Source organism: Perognathus longimembris, chromosome 1 (genome assembly GCF_023159225.1).
Source record: "Perognathus longimembris pacificus isolate PPM17 chromosome 1, ASM2315922v1, whole genome shotgun sequence".
NCBI classification, from domain to species: Eukaryota; Metazoa; Chordata; class Mammalia; order Rodentia; family Heteromyidae; genus Perognathus; species Perognathus longimembris.
Window position 1 is genome coordinate 144,114,345 of NC_063161.1, and position 26,311 is coordinate 144,140,655.

Sequence of the window (26,311 nt, forward strand, 5' to 3'; positions counted from 1 at the left end):
ATCTCACTGGCTCCATTTTTTCCAAATATATTGCATTATTGTATTTTAAAATTATATCTGTGTTTCTGAAGCCTTCTAAGAGTCATTTGTACTATATTAGAAGAGCTTGCTACAACCCCAGCACCTCACCCTGATTTGGAAGGCACCGATGTAGGTGACGACACAACAGAATCAGCAGAGAGGCTGTCAGCACCAGGAATGGGAGAGGGAGCTACCGAACCCCGGGAACTGACACTGTGCCCATCAGAGCCAGTGTCTCGAGCAAACTTCACCTAGGGAAAAAGCCAGCACAGAGGTTACATGCATTCTTTCCTGCCCAACATGTATTTCTCATGTTTCTACTCCTCAAAACACAGGCTATCACCTTCTCATCATAGGTAAATCAGAACTTATTAAAAAAAAAAAGCAATGATTAATTACAACTCAATTACCAATTTTGTTAGCTATCTCTGTGCATGAATGTGTATTTTTTAAATAAAAAAACAAAATTACACTGTTCCCCCCCCCAAAAAAAAAATCACACTGTTTTATAACTGGTACTATTCACTCACCAGTATGCTAACATGTTTCAACTAAATATTAATTTTTGTGCTAGTACTGGGGCTTGAACTCAGAGTCTCAAGCTCTTGCTCAGCTTTTTTGCTTACTGCTAGCACTCTACCACTTGATCCACCCCTCCATTTCCAGTTTTTTGTTGGTTAATTAGAAGTAAAAATCTCCTGGACATTTCTGTACAAGCTGGCTTTGGACCATGATTCCTGGATCTCAGACCCCTCAGTAGCTATGATTGCAGGCATGAGCCACTAGCACCAGGTCCATTTTTTAATTTTTAAAGAAATTTGTCTGCAGAATCTGGTTCTCAAACACTTGCATTTAACTACGTACTTTACTTAACTTGCAGAAACGTAGCTTATCACATACAACATAGCACAGGTTCACTTACCCGTTTAATCTCCACCTCAAACACCAGGATTGAGTCTGCTGATTGAGTCCAGCCTACCACTCCTTCAGAGCCAGTGGCATAGGCTGGAGGGACAATTAGCAACCGCTTTCCTCCCTTCTTCATGCCCAGCATTCCATCCTCCCAGCCCTATGAAATCAAAGATGGGAAAAAGCTCATCAGAAAGGAAGGCCCCATAAGACAAAGCCAACTACAGAAGCATTATTCACTTATTCACATACGAGCTTAGATAATGCCTCTGGTGGTCAAGATCAATTATTACCTCATTGGTTGTAAGAAAATTTACAATATAGCTTCTAAACCCACTAGTAAAAGCATCAGTCTGGTACTGGATGAAGTATATGTATCTTAGATAGTAAGATAAAATAAGAGTGATTAAATAGAAGCCCAGAACCAATGACTCATGCATATAATCCTAGTTACTATGGAGACTGAGATCTAAGGAATACGGTTCAAAGCCAACCAGGAAGACAAATACTAGAGACTTTTATCTCCAATTAACAGTAAAAAGCCAGAACTAGAGGTATGACTTAAGTGGCAGAGCACTTGCCTGATCAAAAAAGCTAAGGGAGAACTTGAGGTCCTGAGTTCAAGCCCCTGTACCAGCATACACACACACACACACACACACACACACACACACACACACACACACACACACACACACAATCACTTTCTTTTTTCTTTTTTTTTTTTTTTTGCCAGTCCTGGGGCTTGAACTCAGGGCCTGAACACTTTCCCTGGCTTCTTTTTGCTCAAGGCTAGCACTCTACCACTTGAGCCACAGAGCCACTTCTGGCTTTTTCTATATATGTGGTGCTGAGGAATCAAACTCAGGGCTTCATGCATACAAGGCAAGCACGCTACCATTAGGCCATATTCCCAGCCCCACGTTATCACTTTTTAAATGTTTTTTCTAGGCAGTGTGTTTTATATGATTGTTTAATCCCCAAGATAATCTCCTAAGATTGAGACCATTTTTCCCCAGTTTTATAGATATGAAAATTGAGGTCTTTGAGGGTCAAGTAACTAAGTTATAGTAAGATTCAAATGAGACCTATCTTGCTCCAAGGATCAGGAATGAATGGACACAGCACCATATATCCATATGTACTGATATGATACTTCACATGCATAAGATATTCTTTATTTCATAAAACATTTGCATGGTTCTTAAAAACAAAATTCTTAATTTGAACCCAGGTCATCAGATTCCATTCCCCCTCCTACTGTGTTGTAGTTGCAAAGTGAGCCAGACAGACGAGAATCAACCCACTATGATAAACTTTTGGGGGAAAAAATAGTTTCACTTCTTTCTGTGAAGCTATGGAAAGGTATGGCAATTTTGTCAGTCACAGGATGAAAAAGGGTAGGAACTACAGAAAACAAATATACCTGTCTTCAGCACAGTGCCTCCTAGGCAAAAATCTCCCCAAAGCAGACAATGCAACACCTTTGACCATCCTACTCTCCATCCAAGTATTTCCAGACTCTTGGAAGACACATACAGGTTAGAAATTCCACAACATTACATCTAAATTCCAAAATATTACTAGATTGTTACCTTGATGACTTTTCCTGATCCTAATTTCAGACGAAGCAGCTTATCTTTGTTTGCAGTGGAGTCAAAAACCTTCAATTTGAACAAAGTAAAGGAGGTCACACAACTTCAAATACAATAATAACTATTCAATTAATCATAGTAGAACTTTTTTTTCTTTGTTGGTCAAGGGGCTTGAATTCAGGGCCTGGGTGCTGTTTATGTGCTCTTTTGCTTAAAGGCTAGTGCTCTACGACTTTGAGCCACAGCTCTGCTTCCAGGTTTTAGGTGGTTAATTGGAGATAAGAGTCCTATAGTGGGCTGGGGATATGGCCTAGTGGCAAGAGTGCTTGCCTCATATACATGAAGCCCTGGGTTCAATTCCCCAGCACCACATATACAGGAAACAGCCAGAAGTGGCACTGTGGCTCAAGTGGCAGAGAGCTAGCCTTGAGCAAAAAGAAGCCAGGGACAGTACTCAGGCCCTGAGTCCAAGCCCCAGGACTGGGAAAAAAAAAAAAAAAAAAAGAGTCCTATAGTATTTCTTGTCCCAGGTGGCTTTGAACTGTGATCCTCAGATCTCAGCCTCCTGAGTAGCTAGGATTGCAGGTGTGAGCCATCAGTGCCTGGCCATAGAGGTCTTTCTTAAAGAAGAAATATCAGATAAAACAGGAACATAGTTCTAAAAATGAAAAACCTGAAAAAGATGACATTTTGGCTAAGGGGTTACTCATAGTGAAAAATCTCTGAACAATGATTTCCCACACCAGAAACAAATACTTTCTTTACTACCAGGAATTTGAACATTTTCTCAAATAAACTGACTCATTTGATGCTGATACTGAACCTGCCAAGTAATTAGAGTAAGGATCATTAACTTTTATTCACAAATGGAAAAAAAGAGCTTATATGACTTATGTGATTAAGGTCAACTTAGGATAAAATTGAGACTTTCATCCACCTTTTTTAAGCCATAAAGATCTTCTAGCCAGACACCTGTAATCCTAGCTACTCAGGAGGCTAAGATCACAGTTTGAAGCCAGCCTGGGTAGAAAAGTACATGAGATTCTTATCTTCAATTACTAGCAAAAACCTGAATGTGGAGGTATGGATCCAGTGGTCGAGCACCAGCCTTGAGCAAAAAAGCCAAATCCTAGTAGAGTAACATCACCAAAAAAAAAAAAAAAAGCAACAGAAACAAAAAGAAAACCTCAGATCTTTCTGTCCTGTAATATTGCATTTGAGGGCTTAACAATATTAAAAACACAACAAGCCCAATGTGTTTACAGTGTACACTATGAGAAAACTCACAGGGGTATAAAAAGTTAAGAGTACATCTAGGGCTGGGAATGTGACTTAGTGGTAGAGTGCTTGCCTAGCATGCATGAGGCTCTGGGTTGGATTCCTCAGTACCATATAAACAAACAAACAAAAAGAGTACATCCAACTTTAAGACTGGCATGGAAGAACAACAAACACATGCACACTTGAGAAACTGGTTTCCACTTGCTCAAATGGAAGAAAGAGAGAGGCACTGAACAGACTTTATGCTTTACTTTACAGTTCGTGTGGTAGTGCCTAAAGCAAGGCTCCTAAAAGTTTCCATCTGCCAATATTGTCAATTCACAGTAATGCCTTCCATATGCACAGCCTACCTGTTAACCTAAACTACAAAACAACTTGCAAGTACAGTTTTTCTTACCTGACCCAGAACATGATTCTGAAAGAGCCAGCCTGTATACGCCACTTCCAAAGAATCTCCATTTTCTACAGCAGAACCCTCTGGCACAATGAGGTCCTGAGAGATCACTGCATCCAAGGAAGGGGTACTGTTGCACTTGGCAATGCACACCTGAAAAAAATCAGAGCAGTACACACGATTTAACCTTCTCAGAACGCATCCCATTATCGCAACTGTTCTTTTTCAAACTGCTATACCCATGAACAAACAGACTATAAAGTTTAGAAGTACCATTGCAAAGCCTGTGATGCTGCCAAGAACCAAGAGGCCTAAAAGCATGGATGGCTCTGGAGGCAGAATGTCTGTGTATGTCTGGTACATACACTGCCAATTCTTGACTCTGCCTGTGGTCAGATAACTTAATCTCCATGTATCTAACATTCCTCATTTGTAAAATGGAGGGAAAACAAACCTCCACATAACTTTTATAAGGTGGTGATAAAAATTACAAGGAGTTAACATAAGGAGAATAATTAGCAATGCATCTGAGAAAAATAGTAAGAATTAATGAAACTGATTTACTGTCTCAGTATTTGAGACTTTATGAAAAAAAAAGGGGGGGGAGTCTCTAAATAATTAAAAAGAGGCAAGCATAATGGCTCACACCTATAATCTAACTACTTGGGAGCCCAAGATTAGGAGGATCAAGGTTCAAGGCTAGCCCAGGCAAAAAGTTCATGATATCCCATTTCAAACAATAATAAGTTAGATGTGGTAGTATGCATCTGACATTCCAGCTACACAGAAAGTATAAGTAGGAGGCTCATGATCCAGGTTGGCCAGGACAAAAAGCAAGATCTTATTTTTTTAATTAATTAATTAATAATGGGAGCCCATGGATCATGCTGTAATCCTAGTTACACAAGAAGCTGAAATCAGAAAATTAAGGTTCAAAGCCAACCAGCCAAGAAAGTCTGTGAGACTCACCTCCAAATAACCATCAAAAAGGTAGAAGTGGAGCTGTAGCTCAAGTGGTAGAGCACCAAGCTTGAACTGGAAAGCTAAAGGACAGTGCCCAGGCCCTGAATTCAAGCCCCAGTATGGGCACCAAAAATAATAGCAATAAAAAATAATGAAAGCAAAAAAAGACTGGAAAAAAGTGTGGGTTAAGTGGTAGAGTACCCGTCTAGCAAGAACAAGTTTAAATCCCAATACTACAAAAATAAATAAAATAAACTTCTAAAGATAAGAGTAAGATATATCTCAGAACTCAATTCACTACCAACTACAGATACAGCGATATTAGCACAAATCTTTTTTTTTTTTTTGCCAGTCCTGGGCCTTGGACTCAGGGCCTGAGCACTGTCCTTGGCTTCTTTTTGCTCAAGGCTAGCACTCTGCCACTTGAGCCACAGCGCCACTTCTGGCCATTTTCCATATATGTGGTGCTGGGGAATTGAACCCAGGGCTTCATGTATACGAGGCAAGCACTTTTGCCACTAGGCCATATTCCCTGCCCCTAGCACAAATCTTATGCTTGCCACTAACAAAGTATAGCAGACATAAGTTTGCCATTATTTCGTAAAATTGAGATCCTGAACAAGCTTTGCACAGGCAAGAGAAAGTATCACCTGTTTATTGAACTCCACAGCAGCCTTTTCAGACTCAAACATGATGGACCAGTTTTGTCTCTGGTCATCATAAAAGGTGCTATAGTTATTGGGCCGAACCTAGGGAAAAGAGAAATGCCAGGATAATTCAAGTACAAGCTTAACTGTGGGTAAATCTGCCTGAACTCACAGAAAAGGACTTAACTGGATCTAAGGAAAGGTATCAGGAACCCCTCTTCTTCCCTCCCACCACCCACCCACCACCCTGTAGTCCCCCTGCAGGCAACCAAGAGACCTTTCTAAAAGGCTCTGTTTGCTGATGCCTAGGGGTGAAGCAGTGGATCTAATTGCTACCAGCTCTGTTCAGACCCCTCCTGCAAGCCTATCCCAAAGGAGTTATTGATTCCATCATGGGGAAATCTTACCACCAGCTCAAAGTTCAGATGAATCCTTGCAACAGTAACTGGCTGTTGCTGACTGATATAAAGGAGGATCCTGTACTGTATTCAAACAAAATGGGAAGAAAAGGAAGAGAATAGAAGTTAAAAGGCAATGCAAAAATCAGCAGTAAGGGCTGAAAATGTGGCTTAGTGGTAGAGAGCTTGCCTAGCATGCACAAAGCCTTGGGTTACATTCCTCAGTATCACATAAACAGAAAAGGCCTGAAGTGATGCTATGGCTCAAGTTGTAGAGTCCTAGGCTTGAGCAAAAGAAGTTTAGGGAAAGTGCCCAGGCCCAGAGTTCAAGCCTCAAGACCAGAAAAAAAAAAAAAAAAAACCAGCAACAAGACACAGGCTCCTGCTTCATACAGTTACAATTCCAAAAACTGTTCTAACCTTCTAAATTTAGATTTTAAGACTTCTCTCAAAATATTAGATTTTGGCCAAGCACTGGTGGCTCATGCTGGTAACCTTTGCTACTCAGGAGGCTGAGTTCTAAGGATCAAGGTTCCTAACCAGGCCAGGCAGACAAATCCATCACTCTTTTTTTTCCCATTTCTTTATTGTCAGAGTGATGTTCAGAGGGGTTACAGTTTCATACATGGGACAGTGTATACATCTCCAACTAAACAACAAAATTCCAGAAGCAGAGATGGGGCTCACAAGGTAGAACACCAGCTTTGAGTGAAAAAAGCCCTAGGACAGTGACAGTGCCCTCACCCAGAGTTCAAGTTCCAATACTGCCACCATTAAAAGAAAAAAAGTTTAGATTTTAAATTATAACTTCAGACTCTTCATTTAACTTCTTTCCTTGCTTTGGGCTTACTCTTTAATCATAATTAGCAATGTCTTTATTAGTATTTCTATTCAAGGGTTGGGAACTTTTTTCTTGCTAAAGGCCATGTAGGTATTTATAACATCACCAGCAAGTCTAGATTTAGAGGGAAGGAGGGAGGAACAGGAAGAAGGAAGGGAGGAAAGGGAAAAGTTATCTGAACACTAGTAGTAAATGAGAATAAGATATTATTGTGTACTTTTATTAGTTATGATAGTTTTGTTCTTAACTATCTTATCTTCTAGAGTTGCATACTAAAAAAATTTATAGCTGAAATTATGGGTTGGAAATTTGTTCAAATTAATCTGAGTGGGAAATTGGGATTATAGATTAAAAAGATAAAGGATCAATAACTGTTTTAGATTAATAATGAAAACCTGTGATTTCAATATGCAGGTTCTACTGCCTAGTATGCATGTGCTGCAAATTTTCCATAATTAAGAGTTTTCTTTTTTGTTTTTAAGATAATTCACATTATCTACTATGTCAGCTACTCTAGACAAGTAATCTTATAGCTCTGCCTGAGGTTTCTGAGGAACATGGACTCCATATTCTCTGAACCTCTGAAAAAAGGTCCAGAATTTATTATGCTTATCACAACAGTTTTCAAAATCCTCCAGAGCAGTATTTAAAGCCAGATAGACCCACTCAAGGATGTCCATCTTTGGGCTTTTAGCCACATCTATTTTATATGATCAACTGCCCAATCTTATTTTCAAACTTTCCAAGAATAAAAACAGGGTTGGGAATATGGCTCAGTGGCAGAGTGCTTGCCTAGCATGCATGAAGCCCTGGGTTTGATTCCTCAGTACCACATAGACAGAAAAGGCCAGAAGTGGTGCTATGGCTCAAGTGGTAAAGTGCTAAAGCAAAAGGAAGCCAGGGACAGTGCTCAGGCCCTGAGTTCAAGCCCCAGGAATGATTAAAAAAAAAGAATAAAAACATAATGCTCTAGGTAGGACAATGAGTATTCATTAACTACCAAACAAAAGGATATCCTAGATAACTCATTTAAAGCTCTCCAAATTCTTAAACTAGGACCATATCACAATAGATGTCTAAAGTAAACATTTTAAGTGATTAGATTTGTTTTAATACACACTAGTAAGCAAATACTTATCATTTACAAAATCTTTATATTATATATTAACATTCATGGCTAACCATCATTTTAATCCTCTGACACCTGAGACATTGAGCCAAGCCCAGATAAATAACCAGCTCACAGGTTATGTTTAGAACAAGGAAACAGGCATAAAATGTGGGGTACTCACATCTCTGGCTGTGTGGTTGCCCAGGACTGCAGCACCAAATTTGCCTTGCTTTATGTACTGACCATTTATGCTATTGAAAAGAAAAAAGCAAGCAGGAATTAATACGCCTCTAAATTATGGGGATCCAGCTCTCTCTTCAGGCACACAGAAGTCATTGGGCCTCTAGAAAAAGAACCAAAGTGAGCAGTTTATAACTTAAAGCTCATATAATTTCCTGCCTCTTTAAGTATCTGCCTCTTTAAGTATCAGTAGAGTAGCTTTCTTTGAGAACTTAAAAAGGTAGTTGTTGAAAGGACAGCACTTAAAGAGTAGATAAAACAACCACTCTTGCAAGTTTTACATGGTGAAATCACCAACTAAAATGTGAAGAGGGTTAAGGGTGCTTTGTCTATAGAAGAACTAAGAAACCAGTTAGCCATGAATGGAGACTTTGGGAGAAAAGAGAAGCTAAACTACAGTCCCCTTCCCTCCCTCCAGCTTTCCAGAGCTTTCTTTCTCAGCTACTTACTACCGGTAGGCATGGACTGCTGTTGCAACCAGGACTGCAGAAGTGCCTGTGGGAGCTTGGGCTGGTTTTGGTGGTGTCTGATTTCCTGGACACGAAGAAAACAGAAGTGTAACGCTTTTCTTGAAACTGATTTGAAGTGTTTAGCTTCAAAAATTCTTTACACTTTGCAGTTAGTGTTACAATGTTTTCATGATCATCATTCTCACTTGATCCACAAAACAGTGCTTGATCTTGTCTGTGGGTGCCCCAGTGCTGTACACATGATAGCAACAAACCCAGGACTAGAAGTCAGGCCTCAAACTTCTGAGCAATGTAGTAAAAATGAAAGTTTTTGGCCTGGGCAAGAAGCATTACATAATAATATGGTTATATTCCATCTGCTTGTTATTTTCCCTCCAATATTATGGCAGCTTTGATATAAATAATTATTTCCCTTTCTTGTGCTACTGATATTGGAAATTTAGGGTGATATTTATATCATGCCCATTACTTAAAATCACAAAGTGCTAGAGTAATGCTAATGTTCTGAAATAGAGTATTAAGGATTATTAATTTTTTTTAAGAAAGAGCCCCACTATGAAGTCCAGGTTGGCCTTAAACTCAAAATATTCCTTAGTGCTGGGATTCACATGAATCACTGTGTCCCTGGTAAACTGCATATTTATGCTCAATAGGCAAAAATGTATAAATGGAAGCAAAGTGAGCTAATACTAACACAAATTACAAGAACTTCTTTTCAAAAAAAGCTTTCCTTATTCTACCTTTTTTTGTACTGAAATTTTTTCTGATTTTTGAATGTAAGTATATTGTAGAAAACTTAGAGAATCTATAAAAAGCATAAAAAATCAAAATAACCCTAACTCCATTACCCCAAGTAAACAAGGTTAATAATTTCACACATTTATTCCTATTTCTTTATACATATCAACTTTGAGGCTATTTTCCTGATTGTTAAACAAAATTAATGATATGGCTTGGTATCACATCTGTGATCCCAGCTACTCAAGAGGCTGAGATCTTAGAATCACAGTTCAAAGCCAGCCCAGGCAGGAAAATCTGAAAGATTTTTATTTCCAATTAACCAGCAAAAAGTAGACATGTGATAGAACACCAGCCTTAAGTTAAAAAGCTAAGCAGGAGCTCAAAGCACTGCATTTAAGCCCCAGTACTAGCATACATATACAAAATTAATGATACAATCTGATAGCTTCCTTTTTACATGGACTATATTATAAACATTTCCCCATACTGTGTGACGCTACATGAAATATCATGACTATCAAAATTTATCTAGGTTCTTATTATTTGACATTTCTTTGGGCTGTTTCCAGTATTTTTCTTTATTGTATATGCCTTGGAGACATTCCTCAAATACCTACTTTTTTATGTACTCCTTCCATTTTCTTAGAATAAATCCTTAAAATAGAGAATTATGAGATGAAAGAATATAAGAGGTTTAAGGTTTGGTTCCATCCTGCTCAAATGTCTTCAGAAATGCCCCCATTTCACACTCCATCAGAAGAATGGCAAGGACAGGGCTTCGTCTTTGTCAACAGCAAAATTCTGCGATGTGAGAGGACAACAGAAAAAGGGAAGTCTCCCTCACTGTTGTTTACATTTGTATTCATTACTTACGTGGAAGCAGAAATTTCAGACTTTCTGTTAGGTTGTTGTTGTTTTTGTAAAAAGCACTGACCAAGGGCTGGGAATGCAGCTTAATGGTAGAGTGCTTGCCTGGCCTGGATAAGTCCTGAGTTCAATCCCCAGCATCCTGTGTGCGTGTCCACGTGTGTGTGTGTGTGTGTGTGTGTGTGTGTGTGTGTGTGTGTGCAACTGCAAAAATGAATTGTCCACTTTGATATTTGCTTTTTTTTTAAGTGATGTTTGCCATATGGTCTTCCTTTTATAAATACCTATAACAAGCCAGTCACTGGTGGCTCACACCTGTAATCCTAGCTACTCAGGAGGCTCAGATCTAAGGATCATGGTTTGAAGCCAGCACAGGCAGGAAAGTCTGTGAGACAGCTCCAATAATCCACTCAGAAAAGGTCGGAAGTGGCAATATCACTGAAGTTATAGAGTGGTAGCCTTGAGCCTAAAAAGCTCAGGGACAGCACTCAGGCCCTGAGTTCAAGCCGCAGGACCAGCACGTAAAAATAAATAAAATAAATAGTTCAGTTCACTTAGTACTTTTCAGATGTCTGTGTGCGTGCGTGCGTGTGTGTGTGTGTGTGTGTGTGTGTGTGTGTGTGTTGGTAGTGGGGCTTGAACTCAGAGCCTTGAGCTCTAACCCAGGTTTTTCACTCAAAGCTGGTGCTCTACCACGTGAGCCACACTTAAAATTCTGTTTTTTTGCTGATTAATTGGAGTTAAGAGTGCCAGGTGCCAATGGCTCATGCTGCTAATCAATCCTATCTACTCAGGAGGCTGAGATCTGAGGATCAAAGTTTGAAATCAGCCGAGATAGGAAAATCTGTGACATTCTATCTTCAATAAACTACTCAGAAAAAGGCAGAGGAAGTCGTGTGGCTCAAGTGGTAGAGCACTAGCCTTGAGCACAAAGAGGCTCGGGGACAGTGCCCAGTCCCTGAGTTCAAATCCCAGGACAGGCAAAAAAAAACAGAAAAAAAAACGAGGACTTGTCTGTCCTGGCTGTCTACAAACTAAGATTCTCACATCTTAGCCTTCTAAGTAGGATTATGCAGGCAGGAGCCCAGCATGCATTCTCCAGTTATATGTAACATTACAATAAACCTTTCCTGCTGATAAGCAGTCTGTGGGCTAAGGCCCAAGTTAGATTATCCCGACAAGAAAGGAGCACTGAACAAAGCTACTGTCTCCCAAGGCCAGCCTGCAATCCTCCTTTAGTAGTTCAGCTTCCTCCAGTGAACTCAGGCCAAGATGACCCTATCCAGTCACCTGGAGAGGGAACTCTGTTTGTAGGGTTGCCAGATAGATACATGAGCCAGATGCAACTGAGAGCTTCTCTTAAGTTCAGCATTCCTCCCTGTAAAATCAGCCTCGCACAGATAGTAGACTTCCCTCTCACGAGAAAATCATTGCTTTTTTTTCCTAAGTATTCCTAAATTATAGTTTCCCTCTTCAGGGGATATAAACGTGCATATATAGTATATATGTGCACATATGTGTGCGTGTGTATGTCAATGTGTACGTATATATGTGTGTGACTATATGTACACACACAGATGTACATATTCCATAATGGAATCTTCACTACTTTCAACATTTGTTACTTTCTTTTGAATCCTATTACCCCTTCTCCTCTCTTTTTTCTCTCCTCTCTCTCTCTCTCTCTCTCTGTACTATAATGGACTTCCACCTGCTAGGCAAGTGCTCTATCACTTGAGCCATGCACCCAACTCAACTATTATTCCTTGATCCTCCTATTTATACCTCCCAAACAGCTGGAATGATAAACTTATACCAGTTTCCTACACTAGGTTCAACAGACCAAAAGAATTACTCATACTTAAGTTCCACATCTCCGAGAAAAAAACTAGGTTGTCTATCTGTCCTTCTCAAATCAAGAGAGAAAAGGAGAATAGCCAAATTCCCAATCTAGTATATGAATACTGTGTCTGGCTTTATGCTGTGCCTTAAACAGGCCATTTTTTGCAGTAAGATAGTCCTGTCCCCGCCCCCCCCAGTTCCCCTTCCCCCTTCCACAAAGAAACTCTGAAGTGAGCACTCAGCTTTTTGTTCTTTGCATTTTTTCAACCCAATCAGCATTTTGGTTTTTTTTCTTTGCTTTCTTCAGCCCTTTTCTGCCTATAAAGCCAAGCTCTTCTGCTCAATGAATCAGTATGACCCATTTTATAGAATGAGGTAGGTACTGCTCAGTTCGAGAATAGCAGGTAAAACCTCATTAAGTAAGGTTGTAAAATTAAATCTGTTGTAATTTTGTCTTTTGATAATGCTGAGGTAACTTAGGTTCAGGCTCTAGGATGGAGCCAATCTCAGAAAAATGGCAGGGTGTAACTTTCAGCTCTACTCACCAATCTCTAAAAAAGGTAAGCTGGAGCTCAAACTCTAGAAAACATCCTGGAGAACAAGAGTTGAAGAGCTCCTGGATTACAGAATACCTATCTATCTATATATCTATAGAAGACTTGGAAGAACAATGCCCCCAGAGAGGGCCTGGGAGATCTACACTCTCCTATACCACACTATACCTTGCCTATTGATCTCCTTATCTGGCTATTCATCTGAATCTTTCTAATACCTTTTATCATAAGCCATCAAATGTAAGAAAATGTTTCCTTGAGTTCTGTGAGTAATTATAGCCAATCAAACCTATGGAGGGGGATCATGGGAACCCTGGTTTGTAGCTGGGCAGTCAGAATCTAGACTCATGACTGACATCTGACTAGGGGTAGTTTTATGGAACAAAATCCTCAATCTGACCCTATCTTCAGGGAGATCACCTAAGCACTGAATTAGGTACAGGGTACTCACTTCATGTCAGCTGGACAATTACTCTGTATGTGGGGCGGGGGGAGGGGGGAATCCTACACAGTAAAGGGAAAGGACTGGGCTATTAACACAGGCCAAACATAAGGGATCTACTGCCAATACTCAATACCAAACACAGTGCCAGCACTGTGCCTAACATGTAAAAGACACTCAATACTTCAATCTTCATTTGCCAACCATGTAACTTAATGTCCCTTGTCACCTGCTCTCCTTGGGACTATTATCATTAGTCCTTCATTCTCATCAGATCCTTACACAAAATCAATGAAGTGTAGAAGAATAAAAGCTGCAGTCTGTCAGGTCAAGGTTCAGCTCACTTATTAGTAGGCTTTTGTTTGTTTGCTTGCTTGTTTATTTTGATACTGGAGATTGAACCCTGGCCTTGCTCATGTAAGCCAAGTATCTTACCACTTGAGCCATGTCCTTAGGCTTATGTCACTTATTATGTCAGAAATCTTGAAACCTTTCTGGGCCTCAAAAATCTGGTAGAGCCAGGTATCAGTGGCTCATGCCTCTAATCCTAGCTACTCAGGAAGCTGAAATCTGAGGATTGAAGATTGAATCCAACCCAAGCAGGAAAAGCCAGAAGCAGAGCTGGGGCTCAAGTGGTAGAACATCAGCCTTGAGCAAAAAAAAAGCTAAGGAACAAGGAATGTGGTGTTGTGGCCACTGGACAGTGTTTATTTAGAGTGCCTCGGGCAGTTGTAGAGAGTGGTGGCCAATTCCCTGTAACCTTCCCCATCAATTTCTACCCGAGCTGCTGGAGCTCAGGACCACAGAATACAGAAGGATAATCCACCAGTAATGGTGGGCTAAGTCAGGCTGGTCAAGGATGCATGATATAGCATGTCACTGTTGGAAGGATTGTTCCTCATTCCAACTAACCTGTTAAAGCCCGACTCTAATGCTTTCTAACTTACCTGTTGCTGCTGCTCCTTGGCTTTTCTTAGGCTGCTTTGGGGCTGTGTATTGAAAGAACTCATTTCCTTGGCCAGAAGTTGTGTCATCCAACCCAAAAAGAGAGGCCAATCTGGCACTGTTAGTAGAAAATGAAAATAAATTTTCATTGAACATATCCCAAGTCTAGAATCATAATCATAGCTCATCTTCAACCTTGAATGAATAAATGGCCTCCTAACGGTATATCCCACCAACTCAACACCGAAAGTAACAGCTAAGGGGATTTCAGAGGAAATCAAGATGATATGTTGTGATCTGAAATTATCTGACCTAATCTCCAAGCCCATCTGATATTATTTCCAAAATTTTTCTCAAATTCATCCACTGTTCTTTCTCCTTATTTCCACTTTCCCAGGTCAGGCCTCCATTACCTCTATCTAGTTTTAATTATCACAACTTCCTGATCTATTCCCCAGCCTTAGTCTTGCCTGCTCTTATCTCCTCTCCTAACTGTGCCCACAGAGTCTCAAGGATACCTCACTATTAACCAAGATAAAATCCAAACTCCACAAGACAGCTTAACAAGGTCCTTCAAGTTTTCACCTCCTTTCATTTCCCTGCCTTCATACTTGGCAATTTCGCATCTTCAACTGAGTACTACAACTACTCTGAGGAACTTAGTATTTCTCACACAAGGCTTTTTTTTTCCCCTCCCAAACCTAGGGCCTTGTTGATGGGTTTCATATATGCTGGACAAGTCCACTTAAGTCCACATGTTCTGCCCAAGGCAAGATGTTTCAAATTCCAGCTTTTAAACACCCTGTTCCCTCTACCTGAAACATCCCGTGTTCGTCCTCTCCCCTGAAGTTACTTGTAATTCAGGTTATATGATTGTCCTAGGGCTCCTGGAGTTCTCCATACTTCATTCAAAATGTATCAGACACCACACTAAGTATTAGGTGTACACTAATGAGCACAACAGAATTCTATTTTCAAGGAGTATTTAACCTAATGAGAGGACCAGACATTAAGTAATGTGTGATTATAAACTATAAGTTATATAACAGGGGCAACAGTTATATGGCACTGTGATCCATGAGATCAGTAGAACTTATCCAGTCATTTATCAAGTAACATATAATTAAATATATATAAAAATCAACACTCGATTGCATGTTTTGCTCATAGTCTGGCATATAGTATACTTCAAAAGTGCCACTGAAGGTGTATGTCCCCTCCAAAAAAGCATGTGTTGGAATCTTAATTCCCAACCCAACAGTGTTGGTAGGTGAGGCCCAATGAGAGATAGTAAGGACATGGAGTGATTAACACTGAATTATAAAATGGCTAGATTTACAACAAAAAAGCTTCTCCCAGATGTTGGTACCTTGATACTAGAGGGCTTTCCTATCCCCAGAACTGTGAGAAATATAGTTCTTTTCCTTATAAATTACCTACTCTCTGGTACTCTGTTATAGCAACACAAAATGGACTAATACAATAATGAACTCAAAGTCTAGTCTAGCGTGAAAATATTCCAACTTCAGTATACCTTCTTTTGGCCATTTTTTAAACAACTTATATGTTGACGTGTATATCAGCATTTTGCAAAATAAATTCAATATAATTTAAAACTATTACCTTGTTTTCTCAAAGAATCTGGGATAAGTTTCCTATAAATGGGACCAAAATGCTTAATGTCCAAGAAATTTAAATGAGATTGCAAATGTAATGCTTGAAGGAAAGTAGAGTTGGCTTAAATTAGACATTGACAAATGCTAATGGAATTTAGAAGAAACCAAGATTTCTCCTTTTAGCCAGTGCAATATAGGCAGATTCCCTAGGAGTAAAATTTTAAGAGAATTTGGCAATGCCTTTTTTTTTTCTTTTTGCGGAGGGGGACTGGTTCTGGGACTTGAACTCAGGGCCTGGGTGCTCTCCTTGGGTTCCTTGAGCTTATTTTTTTCTCTACCACTAGAGCCACAGCTCCACTTCTGACATTTTTTTTTTTTGACAGTTAATTGGAGATAAAGAGTTTCATGGACTTTCCTACCTGTGCTGGCTTCAAACTGCAATCCTGAGATCTCAGACTCCTGACTAGGATTGCCCAGCTGGAAATTACTTTTTATAGAGAAAAAAATTATGAAACTTACAATCTAGTTAATTTGCTTATAAATGAATAATTCATTTTTAAAAGGAATGTCAGATGGGGATTGTCTTAGGCCTTAGGCTCAATTCCAGCACAACAACATCAAAAAATAAACCATCCAGGGGAAATCCCATCACCTAATAGGTAAGTTATGGAAGTACAAGGAGGGTAGCTAACTTGTTCCACCTAAGGTTTAATACTCCTAAGTGTAGGCAAAATCAACATTAGAATTTTTTCTTTTTCTTTAACAGAACTTGTAATGCTATCTATCTGGAATTATCTTTTTTCTACCTTTATACAGACAGTTTATCATTACTAAGCTAATCAGATTTGCCTACACGTACCCATGTATAACCTAGAACAACTTTAAACGTAATTAACTGGTCCTTAAAAATGCTTTGTAAACTGAGTGCTAGTGGTTCACACCTGTAACCCTAGCTTCTGGATAGAAAAGTTCATGCAACTCACAGTTGAGGTGTGGTTCCAGTGGCAAACGTCTTGAGCAAAAACCAAAGGAAGCTCAAGGACTTAAGTTCAAATCCCGCTACCATCACACACACAAAAAAGCTTTCTATGGGTAAAGGTGCTTCACACCTATAATCCTAATTACTCAAGAGTTGGAGATTCAGAAGATTGTGGTTCAAAGATAGTCCAGGCAGCAAAGTTCATGATACACCATCTCCAAAATAATCATCAAAAAGCAAATCTGGAGTGGTAGAGCACCAGCTGAACAAGCATAAGACCCTGAGATCAACCCAGTATTACAAAAAAAAAAAAGCTTTGTAAAAATAAAAAAGCGGGCATGAGATGGGCGCTCGCGGCTCATATCTATAATCTGAGTTGCTATTCAGGAGACTGAAATCTGAGGATTGTGGTTTGCCAGCCTGGGTGGAAAAATCTGTGGGACTCTTATCTCCAATAAACTGCCAAAAAGAAAAAAAAATGCTGGAAGTGGAATTGTGACTCAAGTAGTAGAACACTTACTAGCCTTGAGCAAAAAAGCTCAGAAATAGTGTCCAAGCCCTCAGTTCAAGTCTCAGGACTGAGACAAAAAAAGAAAGAGAGAGAGAGAGAGAGAGAGAGGAGAGGGAGGGTAGGCATGAAGTTGGCCACTATCTATTCAGGAGATGAGCTCTAAGGATCAAAGTTCAAAGCTATTCTGAGCAGAAAAGTTATGAAACTCTTATCTCCAATTAACCACCAAAAAGCCTGAAGTGGAGCTGAAGCTCTGAGTAGTAGAGGATTAGCCTTGAGCACAAAAGTTCAGGAACAGCTCCCAGGCCCTGAGTTCAAGCCCCAGGACCAGTTTTTAAAAAAATAGAAGGCATGGTAGCTCGTATCTGTAATCTCAGTATCTCAGTTATACAAGATGTTGAAACAAAAGGATCACTTGAGCCAAGGAGTTCTAGGCTAGTCTGGGTAACATAGTGAAACTGTCTCAAAACAAAACAAAGGCGTGATACTGATCAAGATTCATTGTATTCATATACTACACTGTCAAACTCCTTTGTACAACTACTTAAAGATAAAATAAAAATTATAAAAGAACAAAAAAAATGCTCTGGGATTATTATACTGGACTGACTTTCTAACTGTAAAAATAGTTTCTTAGGGGTAAGAATTGTGTCTATTCCTATCTGCAGCCAAAAAGCATTGCCCTTACTAGTCATTCACATATTTATTTATTTCTACGTCACAATGGTAGGGAAAGAGCTAAGACAGGAACAACAAAAATAAACAACCAGCATGCCTCCTAATTACTAGTTGTAAGTTAACCATGAACTTTCAGAGGACCAGAAATCTGAAAAGCAGATTCTCAGTCATCTAGACTTATCAGTCATTAGCCATGCTAGGCTGATACGCTGTTTCCCTTAGGCTTTAATATCCTAAATAGGATTGAGTAAGTCATATAGTTAATTCAAGAGACTTGAAGCTTAAGCAAGTTCATTCGCAGTAAATTGCAGTTGTAAGAGAGGAACTGAGAGCTGCTTGTTCACTGTCATATGTTTTACTTCCTCAGAAAATCCAAAGGAAGAATAGCTAAGCCGCAGAATGCTAATGAAATGTTTCCCACTTTTCATATTAAATTTTATTCCATTTTCCTTGTTACTGTTGGGGAACAAAAATTATCCATATAGCTTCCTTTCTAAGTCTTTTTTTGTTATCAAATCAACTATTGTCTATGTCTTGGAACACAGTCACATGCCTAGAATTAGTGTCTCAGGTCCTTGATAAGCTTGCTCGTGCTCTGGGAAAGCAGACTAGTTGAGCCAGGAAGAACTTATCTTGGACTAGGAATCTGGAAAGAGCACATGACTGTCAGTCTACTTTGTAACTTTCAGTCAGCAGTGAACTGTGTGATCCTTGAGAGTCAGGAGTGTTAACATTCCTTTAAAGACTCTCCCAAACACTTTCATATGATGACGAATTAATGTGAATTTAAGGCTGGAGATGTGGCTTAGTGGTAGAGTACTTGCCTAGCAAGCATAAGGCCCTGAGTGCAAACCTCAGTACCAACAAAAAAATTACACATAAAATAGATTGGTATGAAAAACCATTAATTCAAAAGACTCACTATACAGCAGCAGGGAGGTGGGATTGTGTGGAATTTGTAGTGAAGGTTTGGGGTGAAACAGGAAGGTAAAAAATGAATACATCAACACTAAAATAATTAAAACTCAAAGTGGAATTATATGGATCCAGACAATCTAAAGTAAAGGCAGGGGTAGTGAGAGAGAAAATAATACTTAACAATAGGTAATATGGAGCTAGTCAGTGAGGGCCAAAAGATTTTTTTTTCTGCCAGTCCTCGGGCTTGAACTTGGGGCCTGAGCACTGTCCCTGGCTTCTTTTTGCTCAATGGTAGCACTCTACCACTTGAGCCACAGGGCCACTTCTGGCTTTTTCTCTATATATGGTGCTGAGGAATAGAACCCAGGGTTTCATGTATGTGAGGCAAGCACTCTACCAGAAGGCCATATTCTCAGCTCCCAAAAGATCCTTTTTAATACTAGATGAGAGTTGGGTCATTTATTTTATGGTCCTTCCAGTATGAACTCTCCAGTAGGTCTGGAAGTAACTGAGGCCAAACCCAGCAGCTTGCTTGGCCATTTTTTAGAATGTTGGATACGTGTCAATAGGTCCATCACTCTTCAGTACATTGTTCATTGTGCACAACATTTGTAAAGCAGATGTTCAAAGAAAGGCTCTGCAAAGATCAGAGGTTGCAGCTAGCAAGTGTTGTGCTGACAGAACCCAAGGGAACATGCTAATTACCGAAAGAGAAAAACTGGACCTCCTTACTTACCTCTCTTTAAAGACTTCCCAGGTAGATATATATATATATATATATATACATATATATATATATATATACATACATCTTTGATGGCCAAGAATAAGGACTACAGTGTCCCACATTGGTTTTAAACCTTAAGGTTTACAAAACGCAATGGCATAGCCCTTATCAAGGCATTCAATACAAGCCAGGTACCAGTACCATGCAAAATATAAGCAGTGCCTGTTTTGTCAGGGTTTATATGTCAGTAGGTGGGATGTGCAAAGGCAGACAAACACACTCGCGGGAATATAGAAGAGGAAGCAGTATATTCGGCCTGGGGTTGTAGACGGGAAAGTGCGCGCACGCACACACGCACGCACACAAGTGACATCTGAGGTAGACTTTGAAGGATGCTCGGAGCTGAACAAACCAGCACTTGCTTCTGAAGTGCCATCGCCTTGTTCACCGAAAAGAGAAAGTCTCGTATAATTACAGCTCATAGCTTTATGGGCGCTGACTCCCATAAAAACTCTTTCAGACAGCAGTCTCATCAGCAACCACCCCCACTTCATTGGATAAACCGTGATTCAGACCGCAACAGACGAACCCTAGGGTCCTACTACACTGTCCGAGGGAGACGCCAGGGACAGAACTCCGAGCTACAGGCTCCACCGTTGCCAACTCCGCCCGGGTTCTAAGAAGCCTCAGCACCACGGTGGGGCAAGACCCGGAAGTTGGGAGGAGGCCAGAGAAGAGACGGACCCCGTCCCCTCCAACCATCCTCCAGTCTGTCTCAGCCAGGCCTTCCGGCCCCCTCTTCTCAGTCACTCACCCGCCGTTAGGCGAGAGGAAGTCGGTGTAGTCCTCGTCCTCGGCACCGAACATCGCGTCGGCTCAGGCCCTGTTGCACCTAGGAAACCGGATGTTCCCTGGGACCTGTCACCACCACTGTCGTAAAATGCCGCAGCTGTGCGCTGCTTTCCGGCAAGGCAAACTCTCGCCACGAGAGGAGAGACAGGACTCTGGCAGGAGGGTGGAGCCAAGGCAAATGAGAAGGCGAGCGCCCCATGACGTCAGGCCTCTCTAGGCCGCGGAGGAGGGGGGTTGGAGTTCCGAGGCGCCGCGTGTGATTGGTCAGGCAGTCCAGGGGGCGGGAAGAGGCGGGGCGAAGGCGGGAATCCTTCGGTGGCCTCTGTGGCAGTCGTGGACACGTCGAGCTGGGCCGAACTCAAAGGGGCTTCTGAGAAGTCCTGAGGGGGGGCGGTGACGGGTTGAGGTTCTGAGAGGGCGGCGTCGGTGGCGGAACTCGACCTGGGAAGGTAAGGCCTCCCCGCCCCCTCTTCCAATCCTGGCATGTGCACCGTCCTTTCCTCCCCGCGGGACCGGGGACCCTCCGCCGCTCTTCTCCGCTGGGCGGAAGGAGAAAGAATTCCGAGTACCGAGCTTTGGCCTTGGCTCACAAGAGACAGAGTCGGCGTGACCTTAGACACGGTGATTGCTGCCTCAGTTTCCCCGTCTCTGCAGCGGGCCTTCACGTACCGGGCTTGTCAGGCTTTTCCACTTGAGGAGATCTTCTCCAAGCGCGGTCTCCTCATAATCCCAGAGGTTTGCACGTAAGGAGACGTAAGAACTGAATCCTGGACTGGCTAGTCCGAGGTCGTACAGAGTAAAGGGCACACCGAGTCCTCTGAATCAGGACTTAGCGAGCTGGTGCCCGTGCAGAGGTATTGCTAGACTGTGGCAAAAGCTCCGGGGGAGAGTCACGGTCCTAGAATCCACGCAGGTGAGATACAGAAAAGCTGGGATATTCTAGAGGTGGATGGTGGGAAAGATGAAACTTTTAACACAAGACACTGCCTTGCCGGATCTGGGTTTTGCTATGACTTCCTGCCTCCAGACTTAGGTCACCAGTAATTGGTGCCGACTTCTCGGCCCACTGTCTTTGGTTTGCTGGGTGCCATTCTTGGGACAATCTTGGTGTTACCCTGGCTTCGCCAAGGGTAAAATGATAGTGTGCCAGTGTAGAGGCCATTTTCACAGATCTCTCTAGACTTCTTCCACTCCAGACTGTCCCTGATCCTTCAGCTGTCCTGGACTTACCTACATGTTTTAATCTGTTGGCCTGATACTGAAGTGATTGGAAGCTCCCTTCCCAGAAAACTTTGTACCTCTTGGCACTTCTCCTGTTCAGCTTTTTATTGTAGTTTGTGTACTAGTGAATTGTGATCCTTCTTGCCCACAAGGGGTTCTCATTAATTTTTTATTTGATTGAATAATGGAATCTATCCTTGTTCCCTTATTCCTTAATTTACTCTCAGGGTTATTGGAGGTTTGTTTTGTTGTTGGTGGTGGTTTGGTTTGGTTTTTGTTTTTCCCGTGTGTCCCAGAGAGCCCAGCCATGACTCTTGCCTTTTATAGGTAGCTTCCAGAAAGATAAAAATGCTGTACTGGCTGTGAACTGCCTGGGTTGCTTACTCTCTTTTGTTAATTGAAGTCGATTGTACTGTTGTCTAAAACTCTAGGGGAGGAGCATGAGTGGAATAGGAGAATTAGAAATACTACCTGTAACTATAATTGTGATTGTAAATAAATTATTCCTCTGTATAACTGCTGGTTTGCTTCTTGTGTTATTTTATATAGGTGTGGTATAGAGACATGAATTGGATATATGCTTGGTAGATTTGTATAGTGTTCGATCACGAAAAGCATATGAATATCTGAATTCAAGAACTTTCTGAAAGTCTACTATGTACAAGGTGCTATGGTTAGTGTGTGTATGATAGAAAATGAGTAGTACCAAAACAAAAAAAAATTATTATTGCAGAATTTCAGAGGAGGAAGAGATCCTATCTAGTATGGAGGAGATTATAGGGTTAGGTAATAGACTTGGAAGATGAGTAGCATTCCAAGAGGAAGTAAGGAACTAGATTAAAGAGTCAGCTTTCCAGATTAAGTAGGCAATTTTTGGCAAATATACAAAGGCAGGAAAGAAGGTACAGACTTACAAGACTGAAATTGCCCCTCTAATCTGATGTATTTAGGGCCATTTATTGGTTAACTTAAATGTTAAAACGGAATCATGCAAATTTTTGTTACATATATGTTTTATGTATCTAATTCTAACTTAAAATATAAACATCTTTTGCCTTTCTTTTGACCTATAGCTATAGCTGTGCTTTTGGAAGATAGGTCTCTGAGTTTAACAAACTATAGGCAAATCTTATCCCAGGCCTCTGCCTATTTTTATAATAGTTTTACAGGAGCACATTTATCGTGGTTTATTTACATATTATTTATGTCTGTTCTCATCCTTCAAAGCAGTTGAAGAGTTGCAGCAGAAGCCATAAAGTGTGTACAGTCTAAAATTTGTGCATTTGGCCATTTACAGAAATATTTGCTATTTGGTTCTTTACAGAAAGTTACCAACCCCTGGTTTTCTTTAACATACAATGAATAATTAACTTAAAGCTACTTGCAAAGCAGCCTGAGTACAGAATCACTGAGTGTTCATGAAATTTCTTCCAATACTTTCACCTGTCTGACAGCAGATCATATGTATCTGTGTGACTGTCCTTTAGCCATTTGAAAACATTAAACTCAAATTTGTATGTAAGCAACTACTAGAGAGGCTGTGTAAGATAGTAATAATCATATTTTAAGGCTCTGGAATCAAACTTCTTTGCTCCTTATTACATAGGCCTTGAGCAAGTTGCTTATCCTTTGTAAAATAGGGGCAATGATAATATCCATTTTCTAGGATTCCTGTGATCACTGTATGAATTAATTCATAAAAAATTCATATAAAGCACAAAGAATAATGCCTGGAAGGTAGTACCTATTCAGTTAATTGCTGCTGTCATTTTTCTTTTTCACACTTAATTGTCATACAAAATACTAAATTAAACTCTAGATTGACATTAAGCACAACTGGCATAAGTTGATCTGTGAGCAAACACAACTGACACCCTTGATAAGCACACACTCTACTAAGGGGAGGCCAGAAGTCCTGTCACCTTGGAGAACTGCCTAACCAGTGTGTTTTCCATGCAGCTAAGAGAGTTCTTCAGGATGGTTTCCCAGAATGTAAGACAACAATACAGAGTAGAAAGAGATCAAAGTTGAAAAGGAATCAAAACCATACTTGCCAGTTACTTTGAAGTCCAAAATGACAAGTTTGTACTTAGTTTGAGGCCAGACCTTGAAAAAATTTAGTAGGACTCCTTTCCCAAGGGGTGGTATACATATGTAATACTAAATGGGAGGCATAAATAGGAGAATCATAGTTGAGTCTGGCCCCAGGCAAAAACACAAGACCCAGTCTGAAAAATAATGAAAGCATAAAGGGCTAGAGGTATAGCTCAAGTGGTAGAGTAGCTGCCTAATTGGTACAAGTTCCTGAGTTTAAACTTCAGTACCACCAAATTAAAATTAAACAAATGATATGATTATATTAAAAACGTTCAAGTGGTTTAGGAATGTATGAGGTAAAAGGCAGAAGTTCATCTAGCTCCATTCTATGTGAGTAGACCTTAAAACATAGGGCTGTGAGGGCTGACTGAGACAAGTAAGGCATGGTATAATCACTACTAAGTACTAGAATGAACGTTTAAATAAATAACTTCAATCTACTCTCTTTAGATTATAATCTCGATTTTGAGTTGAGAAATAAATAAATGATTGCTCTCTGAAAGTGCAAATTTATACTCCACCTAAGTCCCTGACCCTTAAGTATGTACTGTCTACACAAGAAGAAAAAGATGGCAGTTCTCAATGGAAAGCAAATATTTACAGTGACATGACTTCAGCTAGTAGAAATCAGATGAGTGAGTGACTGGCAGCCAGCACCCAGATAACTCCACCATTTCAAGTTGGCCAAGCTGGCATGGCTGGGGGAAGAGGAGTGGTAGCTGGAGGAAGTTGCTGATGCCTGTACTCCCACATGGAGTTCTTGGCATAACAAAGCCATCTTAAAAACTCACAGGTGTCCTGTAGTTTGTGACTAAGTGTAACAAGCCATCAAAAGTCTAATACTTGATACATTTACAATGAGCAGTTTATGCCAAAAAAAATCTTAGAGTAGGTACTAGGAAGGAAATGCTTTTGAAGTTCCATTCGCTTTGAGTCATACCATTTCATAATTTAGGTAATTTCTCTCAGCAGAGGAGGGGCCCATCCTTAGGAATACAGAGCCCTGCAGAGAAGGAAGGGGTTGAGAAGGATCCACCCTACCTCTTTTTCTTTACACAATGACCCTAGGGTTTTGTATACAAACTGCTTTTGTAGGCTAGGACATGATGCAATACAGCAAAAGGAGATGGAAAACTGCCTCTCTAAAGTAAATATGAGAAATGGTTAGAGCAAAACTCCAGCAACTGATTGCATTTTAAAGGACCTTCTTTAACCAGGTCCAGTAACTGTTGTTTTTGACCTATGATCTTATATAACTGACAAAAGGTTAAACTGTAAAGGACCTTAGTCTGCCTTTGATTATAGCAAGAATATAGTTAAAGAAATTGTTTGAGCAGGGCGCCGGTGGCTCATGCCTCTAATCCTAGCTACTCATCCTAACTACTAATCCTAGCAGGCTGAGATCTGAGGATCATGGTTCAAAGCCAGCCCAGGCAGAAAAGTCTGTGAGATTCTTATCTCCAGTAAACTACTTAGAAAAAGCTGGAAGTGGCGCTGTGGCTCAAGTGGTAGAGTGCTAGCCTTGAGCACAAAGAAGCTCAGGAACTGCACCCAGACCCTAAGGACCTGCGGGGGCGGGGGGGGGGGGGAAGCAAGGAAAGAAAGAAATGGTTTGCATGTGTGTGAATGTGTGTGTGTGTGTGTGTGTGTGTGTGTGTGTGTATTTATAGATCTGGCTACTCAATATTCTTCATATCAGACTATGAAAGGCTATATGCTTTAAGTGACATGAAAGTGAGCAGTAGGGGTGAATTGGATGGTTCCTTGTTATACTTTAGAATTCAGAAGTGTTGGGCATGTATTATTTTATTTGATCCTCACAAACACTGTGAGATTGGCAAGGTAAATATTTTTATTTCTATTTTGCAATTGAAAATAGTCCTCCTTGGGTGTGGGCAGTTTACTTAATGGCGTATGACTATTATGGAGTACACTGTGACATGTACTGTGATATTGCTCTACTTTCATACTTTGTATGGAACACTCTGAAATCTCACATAAATCATACTAGGGTCATGATAGTTACTAGACTGCAAATGCATGTGGACTCCAGAAGGTCCAATAAGAGAAAGGAAGAATGCATCTCATGACTGCCTTATTCCAGGATGTGGCTTAGCCAGCAACAAAAGGCAGCAGAATGTGGAATATAGTAGCTGGGAGATCCACTCCCCATTGGACTTAGGCCTTTCTATCATTGCATAACTAAAAGACCTTTTCAGTTTGTTTGTTTGACATATCAAATTTGAGTTGTGCTTTTCGGACCAGGCAAATAAAAGCTTTGAAAGGCCTTTGTGAAGACCATAGTTGTATACTTAATCTTCTTTATACAGAAAGGTGAGAGAGGGCAAGAGAAATAGGAGCTTCTATGTTATGTGCCATAAGAGCAGGATATGTGAAACTCAGAAGCCCCTCCTGTTTAGCTTCCCAGCAAACCATCTGAGGAAAAGAGGA

At 40.6% G+C, this 26,311-nt stretch overlaps 2 protein-coding genes across 3 annotated transcripts in view; one reads left to right on the forward strand and one right to left on the reverse strand.

Annotated features, from left to right (window-relative positions):
- The window catches only part of Fkbp15 (FKBP prolyl isomerase family member 15), a 53,294-nt gene extending 32,615 nt beyond the window's left edge, over positions 1-20,679 (reverse strand). The window contains exons 1-10 of one of the 2 annotated variants that reach the window (XM_048339443.1): positions 20,505-20,679; positions 14,264-14,379; positions 8,850-8,934; positions 8,342-8,411; positions 6,218-6,292; positions 5,814-5,912; positions 4,204-4,353; positions 2,526-2,594; positions 944-1,090; positions 130-272 (exon numbers count right to left, since the gene is read on the reverse strand). In XM_048339443.1, coding sequence (XP_048195400.1) covers positions 130-272; positions 944-1,090; positions 2,526-2,594; positions 4,204-4,353; positions 5,814-5,912; positions 6,218-6,292; positions 8,342-8,411; positions 8,850-8,934; positions 14,264-14,379; positions 20,505-20,557 — 1,007 coding nt within the window. In that variant the 5' untranslated portion in view covers positions 20,558-20,679. The remainder of the gene's footprint in view (positions 1-129; positions 273-943; positions 1,091-2,525; positions 2,595-4,203; positions 4,354-5,813; positions 5,913-6,217; positions 6,293-8,341; positions 8,412-8,849; positions 8,935-14,263; positions 14,380-20,504) is intronic. The other variant, XM_048339436.1, reaches the window with a different exon arrangement.
- A 171-nt stretch (positions 20,680-20,850) lies between these two features.
- Slc31a1 (solute carrier family 31 member 1) overlaps positions 20,851-26,311 on the forward strand; it is a 31,644-nt gene continuing 26,183 nt past the window's right edge. Inside the window, exon 1 of the mRNA XM_048339664.1 lies at positions 20,851-20,991. The gene's annotated coding sequence lies outside the window, so the exon portion shown is untranslated. The remainder of the gene's footprint in view (positions 20,992-26,311) is intronic.